Source organism: Pygocentrus nattereri, chromosome 5 (genome assembly GCF_015220715.1).
Source record: "Pygocentrus nattereri isolate fPygNat1 chromosome 5, fPygNat1.pri, whole genome shotgun sequence".
NCBI lineage: Eukaryota > Metazoa > Chordata > Actinopteri > Characiformes > Serrasalmidae > Pygocentrus > Pygocentrus nattereri.
This window is the reverse complement of record NC_051215.1, coordinates 43,839,685-43,858,538: the sequence shown is the minus strand read 5'-3', so window position 1 is coordinate 43,858,538 and position 18,854 is coordinate 43,839,685. Positions and strand designations below refer to the sequence as shown.

The 18,854-nt window shown below is 39.1% G+C and overlaps 1 protein-coding gene across 1 annotated transcript in view; it reads left to right on the top strand.

Moving 5' to 3' along the window:
• Window positions 1-17,716, top strand: part of dntt (deoxynucleotidyltransferase, terminal) — a 159,137-nt gene extending 141,421 nt beyond the window's left edge. The window contains exon 11 of the mRNA XM_017696493.2: window positions 16,683-17,716. Within this exon, the coding sequence (XP_017551982.2) occupies window positions 16,683-16,769 (87 nt within the window). The 3' untranslated portion in view covers window positions 16,770-17,716. The remainder of the gene's footprint in view (window positions 1-16,682) is intronic.
• The last annotated feature ends 1,138 nt before the right edge of the window (window positions 17,717-18,854 follow it).

Sequence of the window (18,854 nt, the reverse complement as noted above, 5' to 3'; positions counted from 1 at the left end):
GCATCACATGACCTCCAGCGACTCTTTTGTTCCTGACATGCCAAATAATCAACAGTGGTTTATGTGACAGCCTCTTCATTAGTTTGTTTTTGTTTTGCATTCTTAAGGTGAACACAGAGACAGTTATAGACTCACAGCATCAGCCTGCACTTTCTTGAAAATGTTATTGTCTGAGCTCAGGACTGATGAATGTGCGTGTCAGAAGTTATCTTTCTGCACTTTCCTTTTGAACATCTTGTTGGTGGTTTCGCTGATTAGGATGACAGATGACAGGTGACAGACAAGGCAGGAGCCTACACATTCATCAAAGAAAGGTAGCACAGCACAGAGAGGTAACTCACAATACAGCAGAAACTCATCAGAGTCCGTCATTTTCATCAAGCGATCTGATGACTTTTAGCTTGTTAACATACCATCAAACAGCCTCCATAAAGCTTTTTTTGTGGTGCCATTACTGGTTTAGTTATGATGTTTACTTGACATAACACACACACACACACACACACACACACACACACACACACACACACACACACACACACACACCCACACACACATACATTTTCTAAGCTGCTACTCCCTCAGCGTTGTTGGGGGGTGCTGGAGCCTATCCCAGCGGTCATTGGGTGGAAGGCCTTGAAACAACAGAATAATATTTTATTGAGCTAAATTGTGAGGCTTAGTCTGGTTGCTGTAAGTGATCCATTTTATTCTGGCCACTCAAGTCTATTTTTTGCTGCTTGTAATGACCGTCATGGTAGTAGAAGCAACAACTCCCATAGTGTTCTTCACAATGTCATGGAAATGCCCACTTTGTAGGCCATTTCCTCCATTTCTTGGATAGTTTATGGTCATTTATAACCCATATTCCAATGAAGTTGGGACGTTGTGTAAAACATAAATAAAAACAGAATATGATGATTTCCAAATCCTTTTCAACCTATATTCAATTAAATACACTAAAAAGACAAGATATTTAATGTTCAAACGGATAAACTTTATTGTTTTTTTGCAAATATTCACTCATTTTGAATTTTATGCCTGCAACACGTTCCAAAGAAGTTGGGACAGGGGCGTGTTTACTACTGTGTTACATCACCTTACTTTAAACAACACTCAATAAGCGTTTGGGAACTGAGGACACTAACTGTTGAAGCTTTTTAGGTGGAATTCTTTCCCATTCTTGCTTGATGTACAACTTCAGTTGCTCAACAGTCCGGGGTCTCCGTTGTCGTATTTTGCGCTTCATAATGCGCCACGCATTTTCAATGGGAGACCAGTCTGGACTGCAGGCAGGCCAGTCTAGTACCTGCACTCTTTTACTACGAAGCCACGCTGTTGTAACACGTGCAGAATGTGGCGACGAACTGTGTTCACTGACAGTGGTTTTCTGAAGTGTTCCTGAGCCCATGTGGGAATATCCATTACAGAATGATGTCGGTTTTTAATGCAGTTATTATGGACTGTAGATGATGAAATCCCTAAATTACTTGCAACTGCACATTGAGAAACGTTGTTCTTAAACTGTTGGACTATTTGCTCATGCAGTTGTTCACAAAGTGGTGAACCTCGCCGCGTCCTTGCTTGTGAATGACTGAGCCTTTCAGGGATGCTCCCTTTATACCCAATCCTGACACTCACCTGTTTCCAATTAACCTGTTCACCTTTGGAATGTTCCAAACAGGTGTTTTTTGAGCATTCCTCAACTTTCCCAGTCTTTTGTTGCCCCTGTCCCAACTTCTTTGGAATGTGTTGCAGGCATCAAATTCAAAATGAGTGAATATTTGCAAAAAACTATAAAGTTTATCTGTTTGAACATTAAATATCTTGTCTTTGTAGTGTATTCAATTCAATATAGGTTGAAAAGGATTTGCAAATCATCGTATTCTGTTTTTATTTACGTTTTACACAACGTCCCAACTTCATTGGAATTGGGGTTGTACTTCCAAACTAAGCATGTGCTAAACTGAGAAATGAGGAATCATAAACAAAATGCAACCATTTTCCCCTGATATCTAAAAAGAAGTAATAGATACCAAACTCAACCTAATAAAGCTGCCAGCTTCTAAAAAGTATCTAAAAAGTATCTGGAAGTTTTGTTGCCTTCAACTTGACACCCACTAATTACCTTTTCTTTTTTCTTTCTCTCGCTTTATATTTTAAATCCCAAAATACAGCTTCTTTTCTTGATTGCTTTTTGTGTTTTTGTTCCTCAGCTATTCAAGGCTTGAGGGAAAATGCTTTGTACAAGCTCATTTGGGCTATTTTTGATTTTCCCTGCATAGTTTTTAGCTGCTGTTTCTGTTCTTTTATCATTATTATGAGGAAAAAATTCCTCCCATCTCTCGGATTTGGCCTCATCTCTAAGATCATGGGGCAGGGGTCCAGATTCATTGTCCTTGGACAGGACAGCCAAAACCACCCCCTACCCCCCACTGACCAGTGCCATCAGCATGCATTTATGGTCACAGTGCTGGAATTATCGGGCAGCAGGTAGGCGGATTAGTGGTGTAAGAAGCTGTAATGTGGCTGAAGGTGTGCAGCACTGAGCTGCTTTTATAGTGTAGATTGGCCTATTATGCTGGAAGTAATTGTAGGATTGATTAGTAAGCAATGGTATTCTTTCTCCTCTGCGTGTGTGTGTCTGTGGGGGTGAGGAAGAAGCCGTTCCGACAGAGAGAGCAGAGAGAGTGGGTGTCTAATCGACTTCCCTGGTTTCTGCCTTCATCAGCCGTTTCTGCCTATGTCTGCCAGCAATATAGACAAATTAGCTTTAGGGCAATCAAAAGACTATTGAATTTATCACTTCCCTGCTACTAACAGCCACTTTTTTTCCTGCTTTGCAATAAAACCCAGAGACAGAAAGGAGCAGTAAATTCATGGGCCGCAATGTCAGGAGCAATTTTGTCTCATATTGAATTGTCTATGAGGTGTTGACCCATGGGAACTGGATGTTGTGTATGTGTGATTGTAATCTGCACACATTATTTCCATCCCTCTAAAGAATCTGAAACTCCAAATAAGTATGGATTCATAGTAAATGATCACAAAGAAACAGGCCAGTGCTCAGATATTTGCTCTTTTTCTTTGCATTACCTCATCTAAGAAACCTCGTTTCATCTTCTGCAAATGAGGAGACACAAATCAGAGGTGCTTCATCTCGCCAGTCTTTTTTTTTGGTCCTGTTTTATTTATGCATCAAGTGAATGAAGGAGCTGCTTTATAGACCAGTGCTTCGAAAACGTCCTGCATTTCCCACACGTGTCAAAATTGGCATCCGTTTAGTAGGAGATTTTTTTTGGTCTCAGCTTTTTATGGTGCCTGGGATATGAAAGGCAGCAGCCAGTGGCTGCATTCCTGTCTCTATTCAGCAGCACTTCCCTTTGGACATACTCACTACTGCAGCTTTGATGAAAGCCTTTTTTACCTCTTGGCTTAAAAGAGCTGTTCAGTGCTATATGATGGGGCTCATAATGACTTCCGAACCGTGCGAAGCTGGTTACATCACTCAGCCATGGCTTTATCACAAAGTTTTTAAGCAACAAAAAGCTACTTTTACCTTCCGAGTGCAGCCCTGAGGCCAGATCACTCTTTCTGGGGTAGTTTTGTAGTTCTGTTTTTGTAACAAAAGCATTTTATGATTATTATTCAAACTTATATAATTTATGCTTATTATAAGAATCATAATGTGACAAAGTGCCAAAATGTTTGCAGTAATTCTGTATAATTCATTTTAAATGGAGAGGATCTGTGTATGTCTCTGGCGCAAGCAAAACCATCACTGTCATAAGAAAACCTTAGATCTCCATAATGATAACTTTAGAGGAGAATGAAAATAATCATTAGTGTCATAAAATAAAGTTATTACACTGAAATGACAAGTTTACAGGAGTGTTCTTCATTTTTCTTCTACTTTAATTTTTCCTTTGAGGTTCACTTATGACATTTGTGTGGTTTTATATTAATTCATTTATACATGAACATTTTCCAACCTGTTATCCCTCAGGATTAAACAGGCTGTTTTGTTGCTATGCCTGTAGCCTGATATAAGGTAAAGGTGCACTGTTCTGATTGGCTGCCCTGCATTGTGCCTCATTCAAAAAGCACTTATAGCCGAAAAACTCCTTAGAGCAGGGGTGTCCAATCCTGGTCCTGCAGATCTATTACCTTGTAGAGTTTAGCTCCACCTCTAATCTACCACACCTGATTCAGGTGATGAAGGCTTTTTGGTAAATCTGAATATGAGAGAATATGAGTGTTGGATCTGAACTCTTCAGGGCAGTAGGACCAGGACCAGGATTGAGCACCCCTGCCTTAGAACTTTGGTGTGAACTGAACTGCTGTAGGCTTAATAGGTGGATATATGTAAATGAGTTTCTAGTGGCATCATTGAAACTGTTTGAGGTAGTGAATGTTTTGAACTTGTGTAGACATTTTGCATATCAAACTTCTTTATTTCAAACAACTGAATTTGGTTTTAGATTATAAGGGCCCTTTTTCAAAATTCAAAATATTAAAAGGTTTTTATATGACAGTGACAACATCCAGGCTGAAAACTAAGGGCCTGTACATGAAAGACAGTAAAGATGGTGTTAGGTACTTTGAGCTCTTTTACGTAATATGAGCCCCTTTTTGAAATTTCTGTTTTCATTGGTCAGGAAATTAACCCCCAATGTAAAAGTGATTTCAAATGGTGTAAAAAACCAAAACAAAAAAGGCTTTTCGTATGGCAGTGGCAAAATCTAGGCAGAAAACAAAGGGCATGTATAAGAAAGACAATAGAGATGATGTTCAGTGCTTTGAGCTGCTGCTCTGTTGCTCTGTTGAAGGTTATGGCCTCAGATGACTGGTCAGAGGCGATAGCAGCTTTGAGTGTGTTTTGGCCCTCAGTCCAGCCCATGGCCACCAGCCTGTCCTTGAGATGTGCTCTGCTTTGCATTTTCACAGAAAGCAACTTTTTCATTATGAAATGTAATAAGCGCTGTAAACATGCTCTGCAGCCAAGCTTTTTGTTTACTGTTGCTATGACAGTATTGTCCTGTTTACTCATTATGAGCAACATGCTTGCAGTAATCTTATTAATGTCACAGGAAGCAGGGAACAGAAGTGTGTGATGAGTTTGTTGAGGAATCTACCTCACAGTCCTGTCCTGTCTCTGTTCTCAGAAAGAACAACAACATAACTCTAGTACTTGGAAAGTGTTTATTTTGGGAATAGAGGGCTGAGGAATATGTTGGGCTTTGGTTGGTTCTGTTCTATGTGTGTACAGAACAGCTATATAGGGGACCAGCGTGGGTACCTGACCAGACTTAATGAATAATGTAAGTGCAATGAACTTGCTTACTCACATGTATAGTTTGCATGTTGTGCTTAATAAGTTTCTATTTGATTTAAAACAAGCAATTATTGTCATCAGTGATGGCTGATCATTATATTGGTTTGAAGGGCTGAAAAACACCTATGAATAGCTCACATGATGTAGCATTACATTTTCTTTCCAGCTACAGCAATGAAACTGAAATGACCTGTCTATTTGGTCACATATAAATGTTTAAATGTTGACATGTACCATTATCTAGTGCTATAGCAAGCTAACAAAATAATCGCACTATACTTCACAGCAGCACTGCAAAGACAACATTACATGTTATAAGTTCAAATCATTAGTAAAAAACTATAACATGCAAAGTAAAGATATCTTACCTGGAAGTTCGTACCAAGCAGTTATAAGTTCTAAATGTCTGTATTTAAGTGTTATAGCATCCTGTTGGAATAGCGCCAACCTGATATTGTAAACTTCATAAGCTATTTGGAAATTAGCATCATTACAGTCATGGGAATTAAATAAATGCAGGCTTCTGATGAAGCATATTGCAATGTTTCAGCATTAAACATTGTCACGTAGTGACGCTCTCACAGTCTGACTATCTCTGACTTCAAATTTTAGAAACAGACCCATTCACCCCAACTGTTATTGATGGTGGACTGTCAGAAGTCAGAGTTAGGCACTGTGGACTTAGATTAGCCCAAATGGATAACAACTCTACGGAGTGTTTCATATGTAATAGCTCACAACACATTTGCCACAGAGTCCTGATTGGACTCTCCAGAGTGAATCAGGGATAGATATAAATCAGTCCCATCTTAGCCAATTCATAATCGTCATACTGTCCTTATGTGGTAGTTTTGCTCTCAGGTCCATAGATAATAAACTGAATAATCAACTTTCAGTCATTATTAGCTCGAGTTAACGGTTACTATTTGTATAAGAATTTCATTAATACTTTTTTGTCAATTGGCTCTTAACTCTATCAGTCTACATATGTACTACAATTAAAAGTACAAACTAAGATACAAAAAGATTTACCTTGCTTTGCGTATGGTGCCAAATACATTACTGCCCTCTTGTATCAGGCATGTGAAATACTGGGTATAGTTGGAGACAAAATGTTGATAGCTTTTAACTTTAAACTATGAACTGCACTAAGCTACTAAACTCTCAGCTCAAATTTAAATATATCAGCTTACAGAGTTAAAACATCACAAAGGAGTAGAAATGAACCAACCAGTACTTACAGTAGAGTGAGATGAGGAGGATCATTTAAACATATAGCTTCATTTAAATGAATTTGAACGGTTGTGTATATCACATTGATTTATGGACATCTTAAAGTGGGGGTGCTAAGGGTGTTGCAGCACTTCCTATTTTCAGGACAGCTGCTGTTAAAAATACTACTAATAACAAAATGCTCTGAACTTTAATAATTTGGGCTTAGTAGAGACCCATGTATGCAAAAGTCAAACTTATTTGTTTATTAAATGTCAAGTACATTTAATGCAGGATATTTTATTTTTCAGCAACATTAAAAAAACAGGAAAAAATAGGATATATTCAGCAGAAAATTAAATTACACTAAACCCTTCTAGACTAAGTACACTATATGGCCATAAGTATACTATATTTCCCAAAGCACCCCATCCACTCTAATTCATCCCAAAGGTATTCTATCGGGTTGAGGTCAGGACTCTGTGCAGGCCAGTCAAGTTCTTCCACACCAAACTTGGTTCATCCATGTCTTTATGGAACTTGCTTTGTGCACTGGTTGCAGTCATGCTGGAATAGGAAGGGGCCGTCCCCAAACTGTTCTCACAAAGTTGGGAGCATGAAATTGTCCAAAATCTCTTGGTCTGCTGTAGCATTAAGAGTTCCTTTCACTGGAACTAAGGGGCCGAGCCCAACTCCCGAAATGCAACCTGACACCATAATCCCCCCTCCACCAAACTTTACTCTTGGCACAATGCAGTCAGAAAAGTACTGTTCTCCTTGCAAATGCTCTAGAGTCCAGTGGCGGTGCTTTACACCACTACATTTGACAATTTCCATTGCGCTTGGTGATGTAATGCTTGGATGCAGCTGCTCAGCCATTGAAAGCTATTCCATGAAGCTTTCCATGCTGTTCCTGAGCTAATCTGAAGGCCACATGATGGTTGGAGGTCTGTAGCGATTGACTCTGCAGAAAGTTGGTGACCTCTGCACACTATGCATCTCCACATCCGCTGACCCCGCTCTGTCATTTTACGTGGCTGACCACTTCATGTCTGAGTTGCTGTCGTTCCCAATTGCTTCCACTTTGTTATAATACCACTGACAGTTGACTGTGGAATATTTAGTAGTGAGGAAATTTCATGCCTGGACGGTACCATGCTGGAATTCACATCTCCTGAGAGCAACCCATTCTTTCACTAGTGTTTGTAGAAGCAGACTGCATGCCTAGGTGATTGGTTTTATACGCCTGCGGCCATGTTTGGAACACCTGAATTCAATGATTTGGATGGGTAAGTGAATACTTTTGGCAATATAGTGTATGTGGACACCTGAACCTCCTATATAAGCTCTTGTTTTCTTTTTTAAACACCCTAATCCAAAAAAAATGAGCATTAATATGGAATTGGCAGTATCTTTGCTGCTATAACACTTTTGGGAGAGGTTTACACAGGATTTGCACAGGATGTTTCTGTGGGAGTTTGTGTCCATTCAGTCAAAAAAGCATTGGTGAGGTCAGTATTCAGTGGGGCTGAGGTCAGATCTCTTAGCCAGTTACTGGAGTTCCTTAATACAAAACGCATCAAACCATATCTTTATGGTCTTTGCTTTATGCACAGGGGCACCATCATGCTGGAACAAGAAAGGACTTTCCCCAAACTTTTGTCCCAAAGTTAGGCATATAATTATCTAAAATATATTTTTGTGCTGTAGTATTAGCATTATTTTTCACAGGAGCTGTGCCAAACCCTGAAAAACAGCCCCAGATCATTATCCCTCCTCTACTAAACTTTTTACTTTTGGCACCATGCATCTTCCATCTTTCCAATATTAAAACCAATAAGGTGCAGCTGTGTCTTTCTAACAAAAGCTGTTTGCAAAGTTGTTACTGATTTTGTTTCCCTTCAAAGACCCTAACTATTACACAAACAATTACGCAAACACACCTTAGCAGCCTTGCAAATTCTTTTTTTATGTGGAGGTGTGGAAAAATTGCCCTACAGATAGCTCTGCGGTCTACCAGAAATAATGGAAGATATAATAAAGTCAAACAGTTACACAATAAATACTGAAAAATTGGTATTGTATTTAATTTAATATTTAGGCTCCTTGTAATTTTCTGATAAATACTTTATAGCCATAGAAATTAAACGAGTGAAAGGGTGGTCACAGATGTTTGCACTGTACTGTATATACACTGGAAACTTTAGTTAACTGATTTGCCTTTACTCATTTGACATCATTGACATCCCTTTACATCCTCTAATTAATAACTTAAATAACTTAGGCTGGCCCTTCAAATGGTCTGAAGTGGTCATTTTCAATTAAGTAAAATCTACTAACTGAATCCAACACAAGACAGTAATTGCACTGTTTTGGGTTCATACAGCTGTGCAGTTTGCTCCTGGCCTTTTATATTAAATGTCAACCAGCTCTCACTAACAACTTTAATTTAATATCACAGCTATTTTCAAAAATATCACAGCTTAGTAGGACCACTGAAGTGTTTTCTCACTCGCTATTTTGAAACAGAGTAATAGCTTTTGTGTTTCTGTGCTTTTGCAATAGATATAGAGAGCAGTAATATCATACTGCTGTGAACAGACTGTGCTGCATGTACAACTGTGTCAGAACCAGTTCTACCATTGAAAACAGGCACAGTCAGCAGCCACAGTGGAGCCAATAGAACGGAAATGACAGAGTTAGATTATCTGACCTTGTGATTACAGGCATCTATACATAAACACACACAAATCTGTGTCTGCAGGATTCAGTGTTGCTTTCTCTGCATATGACTGAAGTTTGTGAAACACTGTTGACTCCATTGCCCTTATGGAGAGCTGCCTCATGAGAACAAGCTGTCAGTTAGAATGTGACTGACGTTAGTGTTTATGAAGAGCATGTCATCTTCTCTTCTTGGCTTCAGTTGAGAGATTTAAACAACTGCATACATGAGACTCATTTTAGTACCCCAATTCAGTCAAAAATGTACCCTGAAGCTACTGCCAAAGTGCTTCTATGGAGAAAACACTGATTAACATTTTAATTAGATGACTAGGTAATGACTGATAAAGTGCAAGGAATTAATTTAAGTAGAAATCAGAAACATGTTTGGTAAAGAATACTACTTAGCTATGGTAAGGCAGCCAGTGCACTACACTCTAGTGGAGAAATACTGTTGAGCACAGGTTCCCAACCCCGATACCAAAAGGGTTCTGTGGAGAGATAACATAGAGCACAGGTTCACAAATCTGGTACCAAAATGGCTCTATGGAGAGATACCATCGAGCACATGTTCCCAACCGTGTTATCAAAAGGATCCTGTGGAGAGATGCCATAGAGCACAGGTCCCCAACCCTGGTACCAAAAGGGTTCTGTGCAGAGATACCATAGAGCACAGGTTCTCGACCTTTGTGCCAAAAGGGTTCTTTGGAGAGATACCATAGAATGCAGGTTACCAACTCTGGTCCTGGAGTACTCTGTCAGCCTCCTGCCCTTCACATTTTAGTGTACTCCTTGCTGAAGCAACTGCCTCAACTCAGGAAGGACTTGTCAATTAAGTGTTAAGATGGATTAGGTGTGTTGTGCAGGGTATAGGTACTCCAGGACCAGGGATGGGAATCATTACCACAGCAAAAACACATTTCATTACTTGGATTTTCATGGCTTGTTGTTTGAACGTTTTTCAACCTAATGTCTGTTGCTAATCTGTATGGTCACTTAACATGAACAATAATTTCAATGCAGTAAGTTAGTTTCAGCATTTAAATACACTACCCTATGACTTCTATAGACTTCTGAAATCATTCTGTAGTCAGCATCTTAACCATGTTAGGAACTCTGCGTCGAAGTAATTTTTCTTGATGTGGAAATTTATTAGCAGTTTTGGTAATTGCCTCTGTTGCACCCTGTGGTAAACAAAATTTTCAATAACTGATATTTTTGGATTTTTGTCCTGTGTACACTTCACCTCAGAATGTCACTGGATCCTTTGCATTACAAGGTCATACATATGCATGCTACAAGCTACAACATTACTGAGCATGGAAATGATATGAAATTAAGTCTATTATTAAACTTCAATTTTCTCCCCAATTTAGTCGTCTCCAATTCCATCCACTTGTTAGGACGTCCCCAATCACACAATATTACCAATGCTAGGAGGGCGAAGGCTAACACAGGCTTCCTCCGAGTCCAGTGAAACGCCACCGCACCTCTTTAGAACTGTCGCTCACACATCACTGGACAGCTGAACGCACTCGGAGGAAAGCTCCAACTGCCAGATCTGCTATGTCAGTTAGCTGAAATAGACACCTGCGCTGACTAGCATCACATTGAGTAATGGGGGAGAAGGGGGGGGGGCATCCTATCCTAACCTAACTTGCGATATTCTGATGATAGGGTCAACACATAGATGGTTGCATGACTCATTCATTGTGCTGCAGTTTTATTCCAGCTCATTAATGAATTTGTAGTTCAGAGGATCTGATGACATTAGGAGAAATACTGTCCATGCAAATCAGTCCTATGCTACAGTGGCAATAAGAGAGATTAAGGTGAAAAACACTGGAGTGTTCTTTTGAAGAACCATTCATTGAAAATCTGTTTAGGGAACCAAAGGTAGTTCTTCTACGCATCACTTCAAAGAAGAGTGTACCTGGTTGAGACATGTTTGGAGTGTAAAGTTCAGGACAACTAGACTGACCAACAGTTTCTATTCACAGGCCATCAGGCTGGTGAACACCTCACTAACTACCTCTTCCCCCCTCCCAATCTGAACTGATTTAACCTTGCACTCAACAACTGCACCTTACCTGCACTGTACTGCTGCTGTTAGAACAATACTGTTTACATCTATTACTGCACAGAGTAATATTGTTTACTATTCTTATATTTTCTTTTTTTTATTCTCTTAAGAGTATATATGGTGAATGGAGGAACAGCAAAGAATTTCATTGTACAGTGCAACTGCCTGTTCTGCTGTGCACATGACAATAAAACTCTTTTGAATCTTGAATCTAATTCTCCCTGGAAGATGACAGTGGCTTCATTCCTCTGTCACCTGGGGATGTCTTGGATTTTTGCCAGCCTGTATGGTTGCATGGCAAATCAGAAGCTTAGTGTTCTCCTCTGATTGTATTGAGATGGTCAAAGGTACCATAGTATGCAGCTGCTAGTTGTCACGATTTGCCCCTCCCGGTCATCCATGTGCTTTTGGTCTGGTCCATGTGCTTTCTGTGTTTTGATTCTTCCCTGTCCTGCCCCCTTGTTTCTTGACTCTGCCCTTAATTGTTCTCCCTGTATTTAAACTCTGAGTTTTCCCTAGTCCCTTGCTGGTCTTTGTTTTATATGCTTTGTTTGAAGTGTTTGAATTGGGTGGGGTTTTGTTTCTTCTGTTGTGTTTATCCTGTGTTCCTTTGTTGTCATGTCTGTACCCCAATCTCTCTGTGTTGGCTCTTAGACCCTAGACTGTCTTGACCATGACTCTGGATTTGCACCTAATAAATCTTGCTCTACTCAGCATAATCGTCTGCCTCCTCACCACTCCACGACATTACACTAGTTTGGAAAGACGCAGTGTAAGGTTTTGTGAACAACAGAAGAGGATAGGCAAGAAACTTACTACTGTGGCAATGAACTCACAGGAAATTAGAGACAATAGTGAACAAATGACATGACAGTGGAATCACTTTAAATTTGTTTTCTCAAGTTTCTGTATAATTGCTAATATTACTTATGTTACACATAAGCTATTGACCTGCATATATTTTTAGCTCTTCTTCCTTTTTTCTAGAACTGTTTTTTTTTTTCAAATATATGAAGGAATGAGAATGTGTAGGAAGTATTAACTCAAGATATGAACTAGAGAATTTTCCTAACTCTATTGTGGAAGCGTGCAGTATCTATATGGACAAAAACAGCCAAGCTTACAGCTGGCATGTGTGTCTGTGCCATGGATGCAGCTCTGTGTTCTGCACGGTAATTAATGCTGAGTATCAGAGGGATTGAGGGGATTTTAGGGAATGGGCTTCTCACAAGCCCAGCTTAGCTCCGCTCCGTGGCCGGGCCTAATTTGAGTGCTGCGGAGAACCGCTCCAAAGCTGCCCTCTGTCCACCTGATGCTGTATCTCTCTCTGCTAGACCCTCTCAGCTGTGAGTGTCCGGCATCTTGTTAGCGAAGTCTCCCCACATGCCTTCCAGATTTCATCAAATCCTGATGAACGGAGCACAAAATCCCTGTTTTTGTCAAAACTGCTGTCTTGTGTTTTCACAAACACTTCACTAGATTTTGATGCACTCAGAGTCTAAATAAATGATGCACACCCCTGGATTACAACGATAAATCAAAGCCCTTTTCTTTGTAGTGAACAACAGAAAAAGAGAGAGAGGGGGAGAGGTTGCAAACTCTGTCAAAGGAGAGATCAAGAAGAGAAGTTAGTTGAAACACGGGGTGAAGCTAGAGGGGTTGAAATGAGGAGAGGAGAGAAGTTATGAGGATTTAATTGAGATGCATAATTTACACATTGTGTGTTGTTCCTTTGATTTTTATCAGGAAGGACAAAAATCAAATAAACACGGAGTAATATTTGCTCAGTGGGAGAGTGGGTGTCCTCTGTTGCCTGCACTCGTTCGGCACACAAACCAGTGTAAACATACATGCACCTCTCTGACCACTCTGTGTCTAATTAACATTTTAAACACGGCTTCGGTAGGAAATATGAGCTGGATGCTTGCGGCTCTCGTGGCCACTGTGTGCTCACGGAGGAATGTGGGTTTTTTTTTGGGTTTTTTTTACCTCCTTTCTGCTTCATCTTCTGCCTCATTCTGACACGTTAGTTCCAGTTTAACACTCTCAGGCAGGATGTGTCAGATTTACAGCATGCTCTTGGCTGTGGCGCTGCAGAGGTAAGTCAACCTCACCTCATGCCCGTTGATATTTGCCTCATTATGACATTATGGCATGAAGGTGCTGAGAGGCTGACTCATTGGCCTGTGTAAATCCCCTTATTACACATTAAATGTTCACACTTGATGCAACATTTTCTGTCCTTATTACACCCACATCTTATGACATATCAGGAAAGACATCCATAATGACTGCCTTAGAGTGCTCTCACCGTGAGCTTTCAGGGCAAGGTCACAGCCTTTTTTCTAAACGCTGACCCTGGCCTCAGACTCAGCCCTGCTCTGTATTAACATAGTCACGCAATCTGGAGCTGCTTTTCAGTCAGATGCACTCTGACAGGTGCATTCCTCACTGGTATTGCCTGCATGGAGAGCTGAGGGAAACAGGAATGCTATCATGAGAAATCAGGAGGAGAGACGTGTCGTAACACTGCAGATTGTTCTGTGCTAGTCAAGATTTAGAAACTTAGCCCTGTTAATTTGAGATTAATCTTCTTGTTCTAAAAGGTATTTACTAGTTTCTGTCTTTGAATTCATGGTATATTCCTAATTTGATGATGAATAAATCTTTTATGCCTCAGTTAGTCAGGAAATCTTAAGATTCGTCAATTGAATTCGTTCTGTTCTGTTTGTCAATAAATGTTAGGGGAAGTTTCACGTGCAGTCCTGGTTATGATTTCAGTAAAACCATTTTCTGGGTTTCTGAGATTAAGGACTAGTTTGAAATAGAATATAGGTTTAGGCCTACCTATTTCAAGAGGAGCCAATTTCCTTCAAGTAACAGTGTAATCATACTCCACTAGTTTTAAGTCATTTCCGCCTAAATTAGTGCTTTATTTTCTTGCTCTTTGGCCCTCAATTTTTAGCGTGCTAAAATAGTTTTTTGCTAATATTCAGTATATTTCACTTGTGCGGTAGCAAGTCTGATCTCAAGTAAATGTATCTACAAAACACTTATTTCAAACCTATTTATTTCTAGACTGGAACAAACTTCAAGATTTTTTGTCAAGTAAAACTATCTTGCTTTCTATCAAACTATCATTTTCTCCTCACATTTGTTTATTTCTTGTATTTTGGTTAATGTTTTCTGCAGTGAGGAATACATAGTTAGCTGACCTCTTAGGCACAGCCTTCTATAAAGCCAAGGAATCCAGCAGGTAGAGCAATTTTGAAGTCTGATGTAAGACTGTTAGGATTAAATTTTTAATTTCTGTCTGCAGGATCACTGTAAATCACTCGCGAACCTTGAATGAGCATCATTAACTATAAAAGTGACAAAGTTATCTGAGTGCTGGTATGGGTTGAGATGGAAGGGATGGGGTGGAGGTCATCCACATCACATGGTTGACTTGCTTCTCTGCAAGTGCTGTGGGTGATGCCATGTAGCATCACTCTCTTTTACTCTTTACACAGATGCAACTGCCCTTTTAAAGCTTTTTTAATGGTTGGAAATAGCTCAAAAAATAAATGTTGCATTCTTTTTTTACTATAATTATTATGACTATAAAATGACATTTCAAAATCCATACAAGTGAACCATTTTTGCCGCCATAATACTTAATATAAAAACATCAGAAGTAACAATGAGCACAGTGTGATGTTTGCACACAGTGCATTTTTGCTCTTTTCGCATTTTTGATGTCTGAAATGGAGAAATCAACAGTTTCTGAAGCAGAGCCAGGAGTTAACTGAGGCTGAAACAGGGGACTGCATTGGAAAATGTACAACTTTGTCACCTTGAACGTGTTTAAAAGTTATCATTACTATGTGCCTTTCTAATCAGGGTTCACAGAAGCTCTAGAAAACTTTCATGAACTGTCATGAAGGAGTTCTCACATTTCAAGATAAGCAAACTTATCTGTCAATGCAATAAAACAAATGGGTAAAATTTATAAGAAACATAAAAAAAGTATAAATGTCTAGAAATAGGTTTTATGATCTTACTGGTCACATGTTGAATGATATTATTAATTCAATCTCATAAAATTAATATAGTACAAAACAGGGGTCAGAAACATGAGCATGCTGCTCTTTCACTGCCCTGTTGTGGCTCCACAGCTGAATTCGATTTTTTGTGGAAACTAAAATAATCCTCCTTTACAGTAAAATAAAGCTCTGCTGATTGTTCTAACAATTGTTTAACAATAAATGATCTTAAATGCTGGAGTTACTGTATAACTGCTAATTCACCCTTTAGCCCTGAAGGTTGGCACACAGACTGCAGGTCACATAGCAATGCAGACAACAATCTTGCCTAGATAGTAGAAAGATTTAAGATGAGCATTGATAGTTTAGAGACGAATGGTCTTATTTGTATTTATAAGCACACTCTTTTCCAGACACGTTTAATTTGCAGCAAGAAGCTTTAAAATGATAAAGTCACAAAGCTGAAGTTAGTTTCTTATTTGCCAGCTTCTTGTTTGAATTTTCCCCTTCCACCTTAAATGGTGCCTGAGGTTCCAGAATGTAACTGGTGCAATATTTAAGGTGGAATGGGGAAATTCAAACAAGAAGCTGGCAAATGAGAAACTGATTTCTGCTTTGTGACTTTTTAGCATTTTAAAGTTTTAAAGAAAATTCAAACAAGATGTGAGAAAAGTGGCTACTGCTGAGCTAAAGCTTAAAGTCTGAGTTTTCATTCATGTTACATTTTTATCCTATACTATGCTGTACAGCAGCACATACTGAGACATATTTACAGCCATGATGGTAAAATGGACTTAAAATATTGTGGCTCCCAAGGTGGTTTAATTTTTGTTGAAAGGACAAAATGGCTTTTCTTAACATTTGGATTGCTGACTGCTGGTATAGCCCAATGAGATTAAAGATGATTGAAATATAATTTGCAGAGTTTGCAGTGTGGTTAGCTTGAATTATAAACAACAGTGCTATGTTCTGGAAGCAAAAGCGTCATTACTTATTTCATCTTCTCCTGTCGGTTCAAACACAGAGAATGGTAAGTGCTCCCATAAGAGTGAACATACCTGTACTGAAACCTTGTCTTGTTCGACCGTATGGAGCAGAGCATCATCAGCAGCGTAGCTCTTTGTCTCTGTCACGACCTCTCAGCGAAATCGTTGGTCAAATGCAGTCATTGTCCTCCCAGCATGCCAGCTCATCTCTGTCTTTGTCCTCCTTTGACGTTTGTTATAAACTTTCAAGCAGGCTAATCGTTAGACTCATCACTTCACTGGTGTTTTGTGTTTCTCCCCCTTTTTTTCTCTCTCTCTAGAATACCTTCCTGCCGGCCAAGACAGAGGAGGACATCTTTGCCCATTTGGGGTTGGACTATATTGAGCCTTGGCAGAGGAACGCATAGGCCTTGTCTTATTCATCATCTGCAGTCCTGCAGCTGTTCCCCTTCCCCGCTGCTTTGATAGCACACTGCTGGACTCACTTAATGCCATCAGTCACTGATTCATCTTACTCAAAAGCCAAAGCGTTGAAAAATGCTTTGCCATTAAGGTTCATTGTGTGCTAATAACACAAAACAGCTTCTGCTTTTGAAACTCTTCTTTCTGCATGTGCTACAAAAGCGAATGTACAGTATGTGATGTATATATGTGGTGCATGCTTTTCTTTTTTCTCCTTTTATGCAATCATTGAGTCTCTCATGAGTAAGGGTGAAAGAGAGAAGGCGTGAAAGGAAGACAGGTAGAGGAGAGAGCAGGATATAATAAGTGCAGGTGGAGCTGAATAGCAGTATAACTGGTATTGGATTCCATATTCACTGAACATCATTTACTGAATACTGGCATCTAAGGTCTTCATTAGTGTAGAATGGCTCTAGACTGCTGAAATAACAGTGCACACTCAGTCATAGATTCCATATGATCTTCATCCTTAATCCCAGTGTTTAGAGATTTAGCAGCACAAAAACACTGAAGAGCTTTTCTGTTTAGCTTTCACCTCTGGTAAAAAGCCAGAGTGATACAGGAGTCGAACTACATCATGAATAAAATCACAGTAGCAGATTAGCTTGATATACATCTCTGAAAAGTCTTTTTTTTTTATTCAATTTGTTTGATTATTAACTCATTGTCTAATAGGAGCTTATATATTTCTATACTTTGAAGTGATTTAATTCATCCAACATTCAGATGCTTATTTTTATTTTCGCTGTAAACAGTGCACTGATGCATTCATGTGTGCTTTACAATATGCTTCCATTTCTGGAGATTGACATTTTTTTCATAGATCTAACTGCCGGCATGCGTTCGATTTTGTTGCTTAAAGCTGATTTGGGGCTTGAAGGTCCTGCATTCACTTGGCAAACTTTCCTTTTGATATGTAGTGCAGTTTACACAAATAAATAACCAATAAACTGTATTATGAACTTTAAAATATAAACAGAAATCTATGGAACTACTTTTTGCACTTCTCAGTGATATTAATATATATATTTATCTCTCATGTTTGCAGTTAGATAAAACAGTGAAGATGTGATGATCATTACGGTATCAATGATTTTTACTGGATATTCAATACAAGGTACTGAAAAAGTGGGATGGCTTTATAATTTACATAATAGAACTAAACCAAACACAAATCAAAACACAATAAAACAATTAAATAGAAAACAAATGGTGCATTGTAAATGCGGAGGCCTTTCATTCCAATTTTCCTTTGAAAACATGCTGGTAGCATTCAAGTGCAGTACAGCTTCAAACCCCACCACACAGGTTCATAGACCCTTTCACACTTCTGTATTCAATGCAAGGTAAGTCATCATTGTAGGGAAAACATTACAGGAGTGGCAGAGTTTGTGAATGAGAATGCAGAGGACTCATATTTTTACAAGGTCTACACTGAAAGTAGGCTGTTTACACTTGCTGCTTCAATGCTGGAGGGACAAACAAATTTGCTAAATTTCCTTCAGGATCATTAAACTATCTATCTATCTATCTATCTATCTATCTATCTATCTATCTATCTATCTATCTATCTATCTATCTATCTATCTATCTATCTGTCTGTCTGTCTGTCTGTCTGTCTGTCTGTCTGTCTGTCTGTCTCTATCTATCTATCTATCTATCTATCTATCTATCTATCTATCTATCTATCTATCTATCTATCTATCTAAACAGTATGGATTTAAACAAGGTAAAACAACTGTGAATGGGAGACGGAATATGGACATCATCTATAAATGAAATAGATGGTGTTACCGTTCTGACATTGGGCAGGGCCAGTGCACTGAGGCCAGACTGTAGTGTTCTGTATGGTGATTGTAATGATCAGTACTGTTATGTTTTAAATCTTTTCCACAGTAATATTAAACATTAATGTTAGTTAATTATATTACAGCTTAAACACTTAAGTGATTAAACAATGTCATAGCGGGTAACTTACAAAGGAGTACTAACCAGCCCATCTTAATGCTTGACCAGGCACAAAGCAACAC